Source organism: Orbicella faveolata, unplaced genomic scaffold, assembly GCF_042242905.1.
Source record: "Orbicella faveolata isolate gen_17 unplaced genomic scaffold, um_ofav_v1 contig_2, whole genome shotgun sequence".
Classification (NCBI taxonomy): domain Eukaryota; kingdom Metazoa; phylum Cnidaria; class Anthozoa; order Scleractinia; family Merulinidae; genus Orbicella; species Orbicella faveolata.
In genome coordinates this window covers 8,432,743-8,450,000 of record NW_028301547.1, presented here as the reverse complement: position 1 = coordinate 8,450,000, position 17,258 = coordinate 8,432,743, and the positions used below count along the sequence as shown (strand labels likewise).

The following is a 17,258-nucleotide window of genomic DNA, read 5'->3' as shown; positions in this document are numbered from 1 at the left end:
CATCCTCATCCTCCTCATCCTCCTTATCCTCCTCATCCTCATCCTCCTCATCCTCCTCATCCTCATCCTCATCCTCATCCTCCTCATTCTCCTCATCCTCATCCTTTTCATCCTCCTCATCCTCCTCATCCTCCTCATCCTCATCCTCCTCATCCCCCTTATCCCCCTCATCCTCATCCTCATCTTCATCCTCCTCCTCCTCCTCATTTTCAACCTCATCCTCATCGTCATCCTCATCATCCTCCTCCTTCTCATCCTCCTCCTCCTCCTCATTCTCAACCTCATCCTCATCCTCATACTCATCCTCATCCTCATCCTCATCCTCATCATCCTCCTCCTCCTCATCCTGCTCCTCCTCCTCATCCTCCTCATCCTCATCCTTCTGATCCTCATCCTCATCTTCATCCTCCTCTTCCTCCTCATTCTCAACCTCATCCTCATCCTCATCCTCATCCTCCTCCTCATCCTCCTCATCCTCCTCATCCTCCTCATTCTCATCATCCTCATCCTCCTCATCCTCCTCATCCTCATCATCCTCATCCTCATCATCCTCATCCTCCTCATTCTCCTCATCCTCATCCTTCTCATCCATCTCATCCTCCTCATCCTCCTCCTCCTCCTCATCCTCCTCATCCTCATCCTCATCCTCCTCATTCTCCTCATCCTCATCCTTCTCATCCATCTCATCCTCCTCATCCTCCTCATCCTCCTCATCCTCCTCATCCCCCTCATCCTCATCCTCCTCATCCTCATCCTCATCTTCATCCTCCTCCTCCTCCTCATTCTCAACCTCATCCTCATCCTCTTCCTTATCCTCATCCTCATCCTCATCCTCCTCCTCCTCTTCCTCCTCCTCATCATCATCATCATCCACAGCCAAGGGAGACAATGGTGGATCAATTGGGGACTCTTCATCTGATGAATAGACTTGTTCAAACAGGGTAAGTTTCTTTGGTTTACTGTCAGTGTTTATATTTTCTTCCGATCCTTGTTTCTTTTTGTCAAATTTATTGCAATCAACAGGTCGAAAGCCAGGGTAAATTCCCTCACAATTTTTTCCTTTTCGTCTTTTGCATGGCTACTGTGACCAGAAGGGCCAGGGTTAGCACCATCAGGAGATTCCTTGATTATTTCAACCTGTGTCCCAGTATCAGTAAAAGTCTTGACTTGCTGTGTCACTGGTGTTGAAACTACGGGATCAGTTTGTGTGTACTCAGAACGGGTAATCAGAAACTTTGCTCCCACACAACACTGAGTACTCGCATCTTGCGAAGAAACATTTAAATTCCCTGGGCTGGTTGCCATTGAACTGGCTGATTCAGCTGGTTCTTCAATAATGATGCAAGCTCCTTCTGTTGGAGTGCTTTGTGGCACGTCTCGAAAAATCTTAAGAACAAGAATTTGGCATTTTAAAATGCATACCAAGGTACTCACTGACTGAGAATTTATTTAGTCACAGCCATCAAATCAATACAACCGGTGCTTTGCGGCACAGCTCGAAAGATCGTAAGAGCAAGAAAATGCCACCTAGCAATCAAATTAATACAACTAGTGTAAATACACTATATAACGCTTCACCGTTAATCGATCGACTGATGAGGATAGTGCCATTTGAAGTAATAAAGAAGACAAAATACTACTAGACAAGAATTTAAGTGCAGGAAATTTTATTACATTTGAGAAAAATACAAGTCTGAGTTCGACATTCGACACTCACCTCTTGTCGTAACTCTTCTGCTCGCTGCCGGCTCTCACGATTCTCGCTACTTATTCTAAGTTTCTTCGGTTCAGGCCCGAAAGAAAACACCGAGGGTATCGCATCACGTTTAAGACATCTTTTGACCTTTAGCTCGGGCATTAACTGTGCTTTCAAGTCGTCGTTAAAATGTTCACTGCACACATAACAGTTTTGTAATGGAGGAAGAGTATCCCTTCCGATCCTCGCTAACCAGGCTTTTTGTAATCCTTTATCGTTGGGAATGCGATGGTAACTTATCTTAGACGTCTTAGTTGAATGGTTAATACAACCAGGCACGCAGCAGCGGACCATTATCACTGTTCCACAGCGAGATTATATGGAAACAAAACTACATAAGTATTTCATGAGCTCAGCTCCTAAAGTTTTGCGACTGAAAAGCCCGCGAACTTCGTGCAATCGTGTTTCACGATATGACGTCAGTCGACGTTCCGCTGACCGTTTGAGCTCCCGCATTCCAAAATCAAGATGGCGGGTCATTCGCGAAACTTTGGATCGATTTTTTAATAAAAATATTTCACGTGGGTAAGATTTATGCAAACCAAAATACTCCAGGTAATATAATTATTGATATAAAATTCTCTTAAAATAGGCCTAAGTTCCCCTTTAAGCGAGAATAGATCATTTCGCGTGCCAAAATCGCTGTAGCATTCGCTTTTTTCTGTTCTGTCTTTCAGCATGAAACAAGTTTATTTTTACCCATCTTACAGTTTCCCAATCTTAATCATCGGTTCTTTTTGTTGTTGTTGTTGTTGTTGTTGTTGTTGTTGTTGTTCTGTTGATCTTCAGTTCATAGTTTTTGAGGAGAGGGGGATCAAAAAACTTGAACTTAAATTGTCGGGCATTTTTTATTTTTCAAAGAAGATTAAAAGTATTGTTAACCGACGTTTCGATGTGCCATGTGAGACATGGCACATGGTCAAAATGACAATCCTTTTCACCGACTGACTAACTCAATTTTGGAGAACACTCTGGTTTTGTTTACCGTCAAATGATTAGAATAATCCAATATTTTTGAAATTGTCCTTTTCTAGACCAGGAATAGTTCTGCAATAAGCTGTTTGTATCACAACTTTTCTGCGCTCAATGGTTGCGAAATGCGAGTCGAATGAAAATGGTTGATTTTCAGCCGATTTTCAGCCAGTTGGGACTGGCTAAATTGCATAAAATTAAGTCTGAAGGTTAAATCGAAAATGTCGTTTTTCTCGGAAAGACAAAGCTATTTCAAGGAAAAAACTACAGCCTGTTTACATTCTTGCTAGGAGCTAGTTATATGCAAAAGACGAGTGAATTTGAATTTTCTAGCCTTGCCGAAGGAATTTGATTTTGTTTGATTTTTGTGGGAATTTGCTCATAAAGCAAATGAAGAAGCCTAAGCCGTATATTGCACTGTGATAAAACACTCCAGACATTTGAGAACACTCGAGAAATGTAGAAAACACTCACCTGCGGATCGTGTTTTCTACATTTCCCTCATGTTCTCAAATGCCTGTCGCGTTTTATCACAGTGAAATACACGGGTTAGGCTTCTTTATTTGTTAAGTAACCAATGTATTCGTAAGTAACCTGTATGTTACCGTTTGATTCTTTATGTCTCCGAATGTTACTCGTATGTACTCGTATGTTACTGATTTGTATTCGAATGTCATTGGTATGTACTCGTGTGTACTCGTGTGGTGTTTTAGTTACGATCACATTCGAGCCACAATGCATTTTAACGAAACTTATTCCTCCGGGTTGGCGACATCTTTAGGTACCATGTTAAACTTAAAACTGTAGAAGGGCAGAGGATAAAATATCTCGGTATGTTAATTTCTACTAACAGATCAGAACAAGAGGTGCTTCAGCAAGTAAGTTGGAAATCTAACACTAATTTTCAGACTTAAATTGAATTGTTAAGTCGTTTAAAAGAAGGCTACGAGCCTCCTAACGAAAGAAGGACTATAAGCAGTCTCAAAACAAATTTGACGACATCGCAAATAGAAGCAGTGAAGACCACGGCATAAAGCCGGATGAACAATCAGAGGAAGAACTCCTACATTCAGAGCAAGAGTACAATGCTTTGCCTTAACAAAACCGTACAATATCATACAAAACGCAAAACAATCGACAGACAAAAAGCTCGATGATGTTGACGTAAGAAACATAAGAACGTCTCTCTAACACAAACTTATCGATAAATGTTATACCCGTCATAACCCGTTAAAAATATTATACCTGTCGCAACAGTTTATCAGACAGCCGGGTCTGGTGTAACAACATAAAATGCAAGTAACCAACATAGTTACGGAATATTTGAACCTTTGTCCCTCCAGAGCTAACATTTAGAGGGCTTAAAGCATTTTTTGCAATTTAAATGAGCCGGAAAAAAAAAACAACAACAACAACAAAAAAAAACAAAACAAAACAAAAACAAAAACAAAAACAAAAACAAAAAACAAACAAACAAACAAACAAACAAACAAAAAACAAGCATATGGCAAAAGACCGAAGTGTCAATAAACTACACGCAGATAATAGCGGAAACCGCAGACCTATGAGTTTAACAGCTTTACTCTGGTGAAATGTCCCCTTATAAGCGTAGCATAAAGGGCCCTTCAGAAACAAGTGTGAAGCAAAAAAGGTCGCGAGACCGAAATTAAGAAAAGAACGGGAAATATACAAACTTCAAGAAACGTAGACGTCCAGCCATGTACGGACTGTCATCCTCGTTTAACACTGGCACTTAATCTAAACTTAATCATTGTTTAGCGAAATATTCAAAGATCCCCCCAATTGTACCATGCAACAGGGGCAGATCTTTAACATATATAACTCGTTCGAGGAAAACCTTAAAAGCGGCTCCTACATTTTACAGGGTAGGTCCCGTCCTATCAGGTGCGAATACGAACTTAATCCAATCACAACTGTGAGTCCAAAGTGTACATTATCTGTACTGAAACAAAGGATAAACATACGAAATGGGGGCAAAATATTCCAAGCAAAACAAAAATTGGAGACGTCATAAAATAACAACACGTAGCTCACCTACGCTTCATCCGGGAATTCAAATCACACATTAACGGGTGGCCTGTTAGAGAGGGGTCTTAATAGAGAGGAGGAGGAGGGGCTTATTTCAAATGTTAAGCACGCCGTTTTCGTCTTTCAACTCAAAAGGCTGCAGTGCAGCTTTATTATTTAATAAAGAGTAGCAAACTGTATTATGTGTTTGAGTGTATACTTGTTTAAGAAAAAACACACCAAATGGACCTCATGGAAAAAAAAATGGGGAGGGACTTATTAGTGGGTAGAGGGTCATTACAAAAACCGACTTCTAAACGGGAGGCTTATCGCGACGGGTTGTTCCATACAGTCTCAAGGCTCGGTTACTAAATACAGTCTAGACAGAGTTGAATATAACCGTCGTCCCTACCACAAATTTTAATTAATCTGAACCAGAACACTCTGTCATCATTTAGAATGATTCATAATAAGACGTATATAAGAATCGTAAGATTAAGACTATCGTGATAAACAAGTTGGCGGTAAGGCCAGCGCTTTTCTTAGAGAATTGTTTGACACATTTATGTCGAAGTGCGCGCAGATCCTTACTAGTTTGGGCAGTATAAATTACAATTATTCATCTTGTTCATAGTTTACCAGACTGAGAGGGGCAGAACTTGTCTGAAGGGGGATGTGTGGGTCTTAGATCCATTGATTCTTGCATGACAAAGCAACATTTTTAATAGGGCGTGAGTAAGTTCGGAAATTAAGGAGCGCACTACCTTTTTAAACATCTCTATTCATGATCGTCAATTTATTTTTCTTAATTATACCAATACTTTCTTTGAACAAAGTAATCATCAGGTGACACAATGAGTCCCGCAGTAGGTTTTTTTAATTGTCATATAATTTGTTTTCTGAAGCGTTTGTTGAACTGTTGTTACGATGTAGACAGAAACTGAAGAAAGTGTTTAGATAGGGGAAACACAAGCCAAAAATAAGCGCTCAGAATATTAAGTGGTCTATCAGAGTTATTTAAAAAAATGCAGCTGTCTTAGTTTTAACACCCACTCTGGTTAGTCACTAAATGATTTTGAGCAAAGGCAGAAACACAGAAAACAGAAAAGAGATGCTTGTGTTTGATTTACTTGCAAAAAAAATGCACTTTTTGCTCGGGCTTCCGTAGGAAAGCCCGAGTCTTAAAATGCAAGCGTTTTGGTCGCCAAAAGCGGGGTCATGGTCCCAGGCGTTCCATGCGTAGACCATAGAAACTGGGGACGAGAAACGCGACATTGCTCGTTCTTCGTGACAGAATGCGGTTTTTTGCGAAGAAAGTTTTGGCAAGAGTCGCACCTTATACGTTCATCTCACATACAACGATGTCGATCGTTTTCAAAAAAGGCTGGTCCACGAATTATATTGCTTAAAAGCCAGCCGGCTAAGCAAAGTTCACGCTCGAAACGTTCTCGTGAGATAACAACTGAGCCGATTGTGGTATGAGTTCAATCTACGAAAACAGTAGCAAAAAATAGGCAGTCAATGACGGTATGTGGCTACTGCTGTTGTTATTTAGAACACTGCAGTAAAACAAATCATATTGCAATAAAACGAGCTAAATTCGAAAACGTTTTTGGACTCGTAGCTCAATAAAAACATGCGACTTGTTTCTTGCACCCCGCAAAATATCGATCTCCAAAGTTGTAAAGATAATTAAGACTTTCGGTAACTTGAATTAAATATCTTACCTCCAAGTTAATCGGCTTTCTAGTAGGGTGCAGGAAAAAAAAATAACGTGTGAATTTGGAGGCACATTGTGCGGGAGAATTAAACCTTCGATTGTGCGGGGAATTGTGCGGGATTATTGACGAACCAACGTTCTTGCCAAGCCCTAAGGAAAATCTGCATTGACGATAGTTTAGCCAGTTATTTCACTAGTAGTTCAAATATATTTAGCAGTCTTAGCAATCTTTAAATCTTTCAGAAAACTGTGTCTGACTGCAAAAGAAAATCATGTTGCGTGACATGAACGAGACGAGCATGAAACCAAAATCAATAGCAAAACAGAATGCGGCATCTTCCCTTATCAGTGAGAGTCCTTTTTAAAAATACTCTTGCCTTGATTCAATAAAAATATGTAGCTTGAATATTTCTTCATAATCCGTGTTAAGGTCGCAAATTCTTGGAAGTTATCCGCAAAATACACAACTTGAAAGTTTATGCAAATTATGTGCAATGCAATTTGAGCCTAGTCACAGGACTGTTGCTTTCGCGAAGGAGTTTATCATGATTCGTTTTGGCTCCCTCGAAAGGGATTATTCGCTCTCCAAAGGAGATATGACTGGTTTAAGGTCGCAACGCGGCAAAGATGTTCAGCTACACAATTCAGTACTCGGACCGCCACGACCAGTAAACAAACTTCGTACAATTTCTGCCAGCATGTACAAAGTAATCGCCATAAGTTGAAAAAGACCTCGAAAATTCTTTGCAAACAACTTCTCCATCAATGCGTAGACAGCTGTGCTTCATTCTTGAACCAAAATGGTTTAAACTCACAACTTGCGATAGGATGAGGAGGATACTCAACGAAGCAACTTGAATAGTAAATATCTAAGCGGAACTCTTGTGCTAAAATATCCTGATTCTTTAATTTGCTTTTATTGTGTCCAAATACGCGTTTTCGTAAAGCACGATTTGATACTGTGGTACGAAGCCCGAGTAAACGCTCTTAGAGCGTCTACTTCACCCCGTACAACCTACCGACAACGCGCATATTTTTAGAAGGACCATTCGGTACTCTGCTTTTAGACATGTAGTTAACATGAGATTTTGAAAATAAAGAAAGTGAAGTTTAGGCTTATCTAGGTTCTCTTTAATTCTACTTTGCTTCTTTCCTGGCTGAAAAGAAGAAATGGGGTCTAATGGCGTATACGCAGGTTTTGCGAACACTGATTTCTTTTTTAGGCAAAATCGTCTTATTTCAGACTTATTTCTGGTCACAATGCTCTCAAATTTCAAGTGACGAAAGCACTTTACTACGGCTTGTTGTTCACCGAAGTATTTGATATTTCATTAACAGAAACCTTGTATCTCTCGATGATGGAACATCTTGTAAAAAAAGCACTTTCGTAACTTCACAAATTTTTTATACCAGCTTCTAAATTAAAGTTGATTTTTAAATGACGATTTAACGAAACGGTGCCAAATTTTACAGGCGTAAAGTACAGTAGTATATTTACCTTTTACATGACTTTTGTCAAATTTGGACCAATAATAAAGGTGAAATTAAGTTTCGAATTTTGCTTTGTACGTTTAGGCGTTTAATCGAATTGGAAACCTCGACTCGACATGAAACTGTATACGGAAAAACTCAAAATTTTACAAGGCGCAATAACCACTTTAATTCTTACGTTGGAAAAAGAGTAAATTGTGCTGCATGAAGTAAATGCCTTAATACCCATATATGGCCAAAATTTCATGACTTTCCACGCAAAATGACCTCTTTCCAGGACATAGGAAACTTTTGTAACCCGAGGGAGTCTTAAAGAGCTATAAAAAAAATTGATTTGCAATGCTCCGTAAATATTTTCACAGAGCACAATGATGACAGTGTGCCATATCAAAAAAAACAATGCGAAAACCAGGCCTCAAAGACATAAAATCGCGATTTTTAAGCGAAAGAGAAATCCAAGTTACAAAAGCGCCCATCATACCTCAAGAGAGAGAAAGAGAGAGAGAGAGAGAGAGAGAGAGAGAGAGAGAGAGAGCGAGAGAGAGAGAATCAAAACCTAAAAGAAACCAGCAAAGAAACAAACAAACGTGTCTCAAATATATTTAAACTGTAGTAAAAGAAATGTTAATCTACTGGATTTTCATGCACATTCCAGACTTTATCAAGTGATATACCTGAACTCATGTCGTTTAAGCCACTACTAATCTTAACTGAGCTGTTGTGCAGTTTCAGTAGCTATGACTTTAAAACTTCCTGTACTGCACCTAATCAAATTAACAATAGAACAGATGAGCTTTACCCGAAAATATGTAATTAAAGTGCCATTTCGCCATTTTGCCATTTCGTGTTTTAAACACGCCTAAGCTATAGCATGTTACTTACTATAGGTAAGCGGAAAAGAAAGGAAACGAACGATCGAATAATTATCTCCATTACTTCTAATTCCCCAGCTGTCTGTCAGTCAATTAAGCTATGACGTTTGAGGAAAGGGAAGAGATTGCTGGATAGACGATGAAGGGAGGGAGTGGTGTATTTAGGCTGATGTAGTTATGGCTGGCGCCTTTTCCCAGAAAATGGAATTCAGTCAAAAAAAAAAAACAACAACAAAAAAAAACCGTTATAAACCGTTAATGGGATAGCAGAATGAATAAGATTTTTGTAATCTTATCTTCGTTCGTCTGGCGTGGAATTTGTCTGGTGGGAGTAATCTTTAATCAGCCAGATCACAGAGTTTTGTGCGTTTTAATTAACTTAGTAATATTGGCTTTTGTGAAATTTTCTGTTTTAAACCTGGGAAGGTCAGTGAAATACATTCCACCAAAGTGCCTAGGGAACAAAAAACGAGAGAGAACAAAAACAAAACCTAAAAGAAACAAGCAAAGAAACAAACAAACGTGTCTCAAATATATTTAAACTGTAGTAAAAGTAATGTTAATCTACTGGATCGATTTTCATGCACAATTTAGACTTTGGCAAGTGATATACCTGAACTCATATCGTGTTATCCACTACTAATCTTAAGCTGTTCTGTTTCAGAAGCCATGGGCTTAAAACTTCCTGTGCTGCGCCTAATCAAAATTAAAAGTAGAACAGATGAGCTTGACCCTAAAACATGTAAACAGGAACATCAACTGAAATTATAAAAGGTGACCCCGTGGGTTTTTATTCGCGAGGTTTCAGTACTCAGGATCGAGATTCTGAAATAATTATATAACGTACTTATTTTACAGAGTAACGGCATTTGAAGATGGCGTCCAAGCAATCAAAAGGAAAACAGGTGGACAAAATTGTTTTTGTTTTGACAAAATTTCAGACAAATATCTGTTTCCGGTAAATATTTTTTGTTATGTTTTACGGTCGCACGCAATTTACATTCCTGTCATACACGCGTCAATGTGCCAACAAAGGGAAACCTTCCCGCTCCCGCTAAAAGGGTGTCACGATATCACGCTATATTAAACATTTAGTGCATGATCATGGAACCACGAGATGCGGCTTTCGCTATTGTTGGAGTTTTATTGCTTTTAACTTGCATGCAGGCTAGAGTGGCAAATATACAATCTGCACTGTATCCACAGACTTCATAACTTAAATATCCAGCTAGCGTTGTTGGAATACGAGCGTCAGATCAGAGAGCATAGACGGCGAAGACGATACAATCCATACCGCTGGCGTTTGCCACGACCAAACGGATCGTGGTTTGAGATACACTTCAGGAATCTTGTAATTCCTCCAAACTACCTCGAACGCCAGCTACGAATGAATAGGAATACCTTTAATACCCTTCTCAATATGCTGCACTCTTTTCTTCTGCGGCAAAACACCTCGTTGCGTGATTGCATTCCTCCAGAAAAAGTGCTCGCACTTGGTCTTTACCGTCTTGCACACGGAAACTCGTACTTGACAATTGGCGCTAACTGTGGTGTAGGGAAAAGTACCGTAATCGAGGCAGTTCAAGATGTTACTGGGGCACTATTTGAACTGAGAAACGAGTACATAAAATTTGCAGTAAGTGAAGCAGAGACTAGGACATATTATTTATTTTATATATTCATAACTTCTTTTTTGTGTGTCCCCAATTAGCAGCAATGCTAAATACCCCAGACACGTTAATAAAGGTTTTTGTGGTTTTTGTTGTTGTTGTTGTTGTTGAAACATTTTCTGAACTTTCAAATCTTCCTAGAGTTGCTGGGGCGATTGATGGCACCCATATTCAGATAAAAGCCCCCGATGAAAGCGCTGTCGATTATTTTAGCAGGTATCAGCAGTATGATTTTGTAGTTCAAGGGGTGGTTGACGGCCACAAACTGTTTCTAGATTTCGCCGCCGGATGTCCTGGAAGTCTTCACGATGCCCGAGTTCTGAGAAACAGCACATTGTACAGACGTGCAGAAGGTAACGAAGTCCTAAAAAGTCCTACTATACAGATTGGTCATCATGAATTTCGGCTGTATCTCGTCGGGGATAGCGCTTATTCCCTTGGACCATGGCTACAAAAACCTTTTACCGAAGCAACTAGGGATCGAGATGAGATTTCCTTCAACCGAGAGCTGACCGCTGCCAGAGTTTCTGTTGATTGCGCCTTTCGTATTTTAAAGAGCCGATGGAGGAGCATTTCGATTGTACGGTGCCAGCCCCTCGTCTTGAAGAGTTTTCTTCAGAAATTTTAAAAAAAGAAGGATTTACGCTGTGAAGCTGAAACAGAGAGTGAAACTGAAAATTTGTCGTTTGACATTGAGATAGCAGCCAAATTTAGGCTTTTTTGACTGAATTCTTATTTTTGTCAAGTCTTCGCGTGCAAGTTAGTGCCGTTTGAAGATTCGTTCATCACCGTATGCTAAATCTTCTTCATTGTGCACTATTTGCTGACTTAATGAAGGCCAAGATCTAAAGTAGCTAATTTGATGACGTTTGATCATGTCAAGACCATTACAAAATGTGCCTTTTTGTTGAGAGCAAACTGAGGGTTATCTACTAAAAGTAAAACTATTTAATACACGTTCTTCCAAACAACACCTACCACCCTCTCTTAGATATGCCCCCCTAGAAAAAATTGGCTGGCTTGTTCTTCCATCAGATTAGCCTGTTTCAGGCATTCGATTATTTGAAGAATATTGCAAAAACAAAACCAATATTAACAACAACAACAACAACAACAACAACAGCAACAACAACAGAGAGAACTATCTACAGCAAACTAAAAGCTGGCCTTAGGCTACTGTCAGATCAGATGTGGGGTTCATGAAAATTGCGGAACACAATCTACAATGGATTTAAGGAAAACACATTACAGTTTCAAAAAGCTTTTACCGTAAAAGATCTTAGAAAATCCCAAAGTGCTTTGAAGAGGCGTTGAAATACGATGCTTTGTGCCTTATATACTTGTGAAATTGCAGGTACACAGCAATTGTCATGCAGAGGCTGGTTGTTTTCATATCCATCCATGTCACGATGTGATTCCTGGGTATCCGATAATGGGATCACAGGGACCAACTCCTCCGGATTTGAAACCTCACACCATCAAGAAAGACGTCTCTTATCGCTTCTGGAACCTTGTCAGCAACGGGTTGATGCAGAAAGTTGGCCAGAAAGTAACTTGCAGTGGTGGCTTTCCTAGCAGCGATAGTAAGTAAATTTTTTGAAACATTCAATTTTGCTGTGAGAAGCTGCGAGAACGGAGCTGAGACCAGGTAGCATTAACAAAAACCGATCTGGCCTACTGACAAGAAAGTAACTTGCAACGGTAGCATTGATAGCCACGTTAGTAAGTAATAGTACCATTATTATTATTATTATTATTATTATTATTATTTATTTTATTTTATTTTATTTTTTTGTAACGAGAAGCCGAGACAAGGGAGCCTGGGTCCTTGTGGCATCAACAATAACCACTCTGGGTACTTACTCTGTGTGACACTGCTGGAATAGCTCACGGGGATTGCACGCAGTATCTTTAGAAGTTTTAAAAAGGACACCTTCTTTCTTTCACATTCTTTCACTCTTCAATTAGTCTAACATTAGTTGCGGCTTCTACATCAGTACCCTGGCCCTTTCTGGGCCGCGTTGTTCGAAGGCTGGTGAACGCTACCTGCAGGATGGCTAGCGCTTATTATAATGTTTTGTGTTTTGTGAGATTACTCAAGCTCTAAACTGAAGGACAAACAGTACAATCAGAAAAATTCACCGAAAAGTGACAAACGTTGAAACCAGCACTCTCGCTAGTCTGCAACCTGGCCCGTGATTTACTTCCAGCAACAGCTAAATTATGTCCTAAACTTAGAACACTAACAAATAAATAAGTATGGTACGTAATAAATGTGTTTTCTTTCAGCGATGATACAAGCAAAATCGGTAGGGAATAATGAGTTTCACTTAGTGTACAATGGTGACGGGCCAAAAGACAAATACCTCTACATAACTTCAAAAGGGGAAGGTCAAAACGTCATTGTCAACGTAAGTAATTATAATTTTAAAAAAATCGTTTCACTTGAGGTGACGAGGATTAAGAAAAGTCTTGTTGTTCTACTATTGAACCAGGGTACTATAATCTGGCTTGCTCCATGCATCTCTTCCTCTAGTGTGATAAAGTTTGAGGCGTCACAACTTCCAAGATATTTTAGTGAAGTTAGCACCGATAACGTTACTTGTGTGTACCTTAACCGATCTTGAAAACGTTTATAGAATTTACTTTAAGGCCTTAATTTTAAGAAAGACCAAAAGACCAAATTTGTTCTGACAATTCATCCGTTTTGCAATAAAGATGCATATGACATGCAGGACGTGGATAGTACATAATTTTGACATGTCTGGGGTGAGAACTTTTATTTCGTTTTTTGTCCTTATTCAGTATTTTGCTCTTTTCATGTTTCATGGGTGATGACCTCTGACTAATTAAGCTTGTAATATTTTTGTTATTGTTTTTTTCTTTCATTTTAGTCGACTCCAACTAGCGGTTCCATTTTTGTACCCGACTATTACTGGGGCCACACAATGTTCAAAAGCAAACCCTACACCACGCCGGCGCTGTATTTGGGAAGTGACGGCAAAAAGAATGCAACGCTAGTAACAATGGAAGATCCTTGTTATCCAAATCCACAGGCTTTGTTCATTGTCAATAAGTATAACCCCCCTACTTAAACACATCATCCGGAAAAGTAATGGATGGACTAAGGCTGAGGGCTTTCCGGTGATTATGCATGGCATCTTAAGTTTAAAAAAAAATCGCGGCAAAGCGAGGTCAATAGATGTAGTTTTCTGAGTTGATTACCTGTACACGTTCTAACTTTTGATGTAAATTAAATGCCTTTTAACTAAAGCTGCGGGCTATTTGGTGCTGGTACACGTACTTGCAACTTTAAGTTTTAATAACATTGCAAAGCGAGGTCAATATATATAGTTGTCTCAGTTGTTTACTTGTACATATATACATGTTCTTTCTTTTAAATATGTAATTAAGTAGTTTATACGTTGGGTTTAAACTCTGAGCACCTTTAGCGACTTTCTCAATGCAATACGAAACACTGTGTTAGTCAAGTATTGGGCAAAAGGCAAGAGATTATGATCAGATAAAGTGGGTGTTATCAGGTATAAGAAGTAGATAATTAATTTAACTAAACGAATTAAGCTGTTAAGTTTAAGGTGGGAGTTTATGGCGGGCCATCGCGTTCAAAATTAGATATCATGATATCTCTATGATATCTTTAATTTATCACGATATCATGTTATCATGTTATCTTCACAGCATTAGATATCAGGATAAAGGGATATCTTTGGTTATAATGATAACTCCTTTTCCCCGGAGAGATATCTTGTCTGATAACATTTTGCACCGTTATTGTATTTCCTTGTCATCACCGTCTATTTTGCAACAGCTCTATTTTTTAAAAAAGCACGCTATCGACAGTATTGTTTAGAGTCTGTGAAGTCTAACAGTGAGTCTAAAGGCGTCAAACCTTTGAGCATAATGTCCTCAATTGAATAGCTCAATTGAATAAATCCTTCTCAAGATATCTTTTCTAGAAGGCGAAAATAACTCGTTTTGAGAAAACGAGCTTTAAACTTACAGTAACAGTACTTGTCAAAATAAAACTTCAATACCTCAAGATTCGAGTTCCGTAAAAAACAAAACTTCGAATTTCTTTCAGAATTTTAGGTTAAGTCCCGCCTTAAATCAAGTGCAAGAGATTGTGGTTTTCTTGTGATCCATGAGTGGAAGGAAAACTAAACAGATAGAACTCACGGACGGTCAATTAATTTGACTCGAGGAGGGCGAGAAATATGGTTACTTTGTGGTGTAGCATGTTTAACTTCGAATAGAGCGGTTCCGACAGGGCAGACTGGCCTTTTTCTTATGAAGCCCGCGTTTGATATATCACATTTCTAACATGGCACCGAGGCTGTCTCCTTAATGTAAACTGCGAAGAGGAAAGGGCCTTGGTCAGCCCCACCTTTGTTTTCGTTTACATTCAAGAGTTTGGCTGTTATATATTTTATGCTCTCTCCACCTAAGACTATAATGGACCCTTTCGGCGATACGGCGGCCATTTTGAATTTTGTTGTTTCAAATAGCTGTTGTGCGGTGCTCAGGAGGGTAAATTAGCATGTATTTGCCCCCTAAGCATCCCATAATGGCTATTTCAAACAATAGAATTCAAAATGTTCGCCGTATCGCCGGAAAGGTCCATAAGGTACCATCAAGTGTATGTTGACGAAAGCTCTGATCTAAGTACGATAACATAGCATTTCAATCATGAGGGAACAAAGGAATACTCATACACGTTCTTCTAGTCGTTTGATGATCCCGAAAAACTGCTGTAAACTTCGGTGGTGGGCAGGAAATTAGCCAACCTGCAGGCAAAGTTAATTTGCAGTAATAAAGGAGCTACAGGATGGAGACATATTGAAAAGCTTTCGCTCTTAGTTTAAGCTAGTTGTTCTTAATCCATTTCAGTAATCCCATGGTAACTGACCGAATTGTTATCTTGTTGGTTTATTCTTGCATCATCTTTTCCACCCCATTCCCCTATCGGCCACTTCACTCTCGCCCAGTTTCTTCTTGACCCTTGCAGCCGCGGTCAGACCCTTCCAGCTCCTTCCAGCCGGAGTCTGTTCACAGGGTCATTTATTTTGTTTTCAATTCCCCTTTACGAAAGGAAAGGATTTTGCAATCTTTTCAGTGTATACTGCCTAGGTCTTGTTCAGGGTTGGTGATTTATCTGTGTCATTGTTTACCTTAAGACCTCTGTCACGTCACTTTAGTTGTATTGAATGTAAATGGTGTAGACAGTGTATCATTATTGTACTGCACTTATGTATGTTGTCGTTGAATTAAAGAATAAAATGCGCTCTACGATATACTGTGTAAACTATTTTACAGACACGTTTATCTTTTCGTTGACGCTGTGGCTTAGAGGAATATATAAAAAAAGGCAACGAAATATGGAACTGCTGTATTCATCTTATCAACCAAACTTCTAAAGCAGACAAATGGTAGTTAAAGAAATTAAACCACGGTGACCTTTTGTTAATGAATTTTTAATAAAAAAAACTGTGTTCACCATATTTGTTCAGGATCGTCAAGATACTCCGCTAAATACTCCGCTAAATACTCCGACACTCAAATAAAGTTTATGTATGTATGTTTATGTATGTATGTTTATGTATGTATGTTTATGTATGTATGTTTATGTATGTATGTATGTTTATGTATGTATGTATGTTTATGTATGTATGTATGTTTATGTATGTATGTATGTTTATGTATGTATGTTTATGTATGTATGTTTATGTATGTATGTTTATGTATGTATGTTTATGTATGTATGTTTATGTATGTATGTTTATGTATGTATGTTTATGTATGTATGTTTATGTATGTATGTTTATGTATGTATGTTTATGTATGTATGTTTATGTATGTATGTTTATGTATGTATGTTTATGTATGTATGTTTATGTATGTATGTTTATGTATGTATGTTTATGTATGTATGTTTATGTATGTATGTTTATGTATGTATGTTTATGTATGTATGTTTATGTATGTATGTTTATGTATGTATGTTTATGTATGTATCTATGTATGTTTAAACGAAGGAAAGCGAGAAAGTCCTTTTGCCCTCACGTGACACAGACCAGTTCAAGTAGCTTGGCAGATTGCTTCAGATAGATAGGGTCAAAAGCTAAAGCATGTTTTGTCCAACTAACAATAGTTAAGCCGAAAACGTTGGACGTCAACCAAGTAACTGATACTAAAAGCTAATGCAATTACAGGAATCAAAGCCAAAAAAATCAACAAATAATGAAACTATAATAAGCAAGTCAAATTTCTCGCTGCATGTGAACCTTGAAACTACTGAATACCACGTATTTCCCCGAATGAACAATTTTTATAATCGAGGTACCCGTATAACCACGGGAAACGTTAATTTTGTCCTGCCGCGCGGGCTATATTTTCCATATTTTTCTTGTTTCTGAATTTATTACTTGAGAGTACGTCATTTCGCGCGCCAAAATCGCTGTAGCATTCGCTTTTTTCTGTTCTGTCTTAGGTGTCGCAGCATGAAACAAGTTTATTTTTACCCATCTTACAGTTTCCCAATCTTAATCATCGGTTCTTTTTTTGTTGTTGTTGTTCTGTTGATCTTCAGTTCATAGTTTTTGCGGAGAAGGGGATCAAAAAACTTGAACTTAAATTGTCGGGCATTTTTTTTAATTTTTAAAGGAAGATTAAAAGTATTGTTAACCGACGTTTCGATGCATCAAGCATTATTCTTATTCTCAGGAATGAAA

General features: G+C 38.7%; 1 protein-coding gene across 2 annotated transcripts; it reads left to right on the top strand.

Moving 5' to 3' along the window:
• The first annotated feature begins 9,621 nt into the window (after window positions 1-9,621).
• Window positions 9,622-15,821, top strand: LOC149111824 (uncharacterized). 2 transcript variants are annotated; one of them, XM_089290456.1, is made up of 4 exons: window positions 9,622-9,744; window positions 11,864-12,092; window positions 12,799-12,920; window positions 13,404-15,821. In XM_089290456.1, exons 1-4 carry the CDS (start codon window positions 9,715-9,717, stop codon window positions 13,602-13,604), a joined length of 582 nt encoding a protein of 193 aa, XP_089146582.1. In that variant the 5' UTR covers window positions 9,622-9,714; the 3' UTR covers window positions 13,605-15,821. The 2 variants fall into 2 exon arrangements, with proteins under 2 accessions (XP_089146582.1, XP_089146581.1); XM_089290455.1 differs by lacking the exon at window positions 9,622-9,744 and adding an exon at window positions 9,798-10,475.
• Window positions 15,822-17,258: the final 1,437 nt, after the last annotated feature.

Excerpts from the sequence above, each read along its gene's own strand:
- LOC149111824 (XM_089290455.1), top strand. The coding sequence starts at position 10,227 with ATGAATAGGAATACCTTTAATACCCTTCTCAATATGCTGCACTCTTTT. Across the intron at positions 12,093-12,798 it reads TGGCTTTCCTAGCAGCGATA|CGATGATACAAGCAAAATCG; the intron begins GTAAGTAAATTT and ends GTTTTCTTTCAG. Across the intron at positions 12,921-13,403 it reads GTCAAAACGTCATTGTCAAC|TCGACTCCAACTAGCGGTTC; the intron begins GTAAGTAATTAT and ends CTTTCATTTTAG.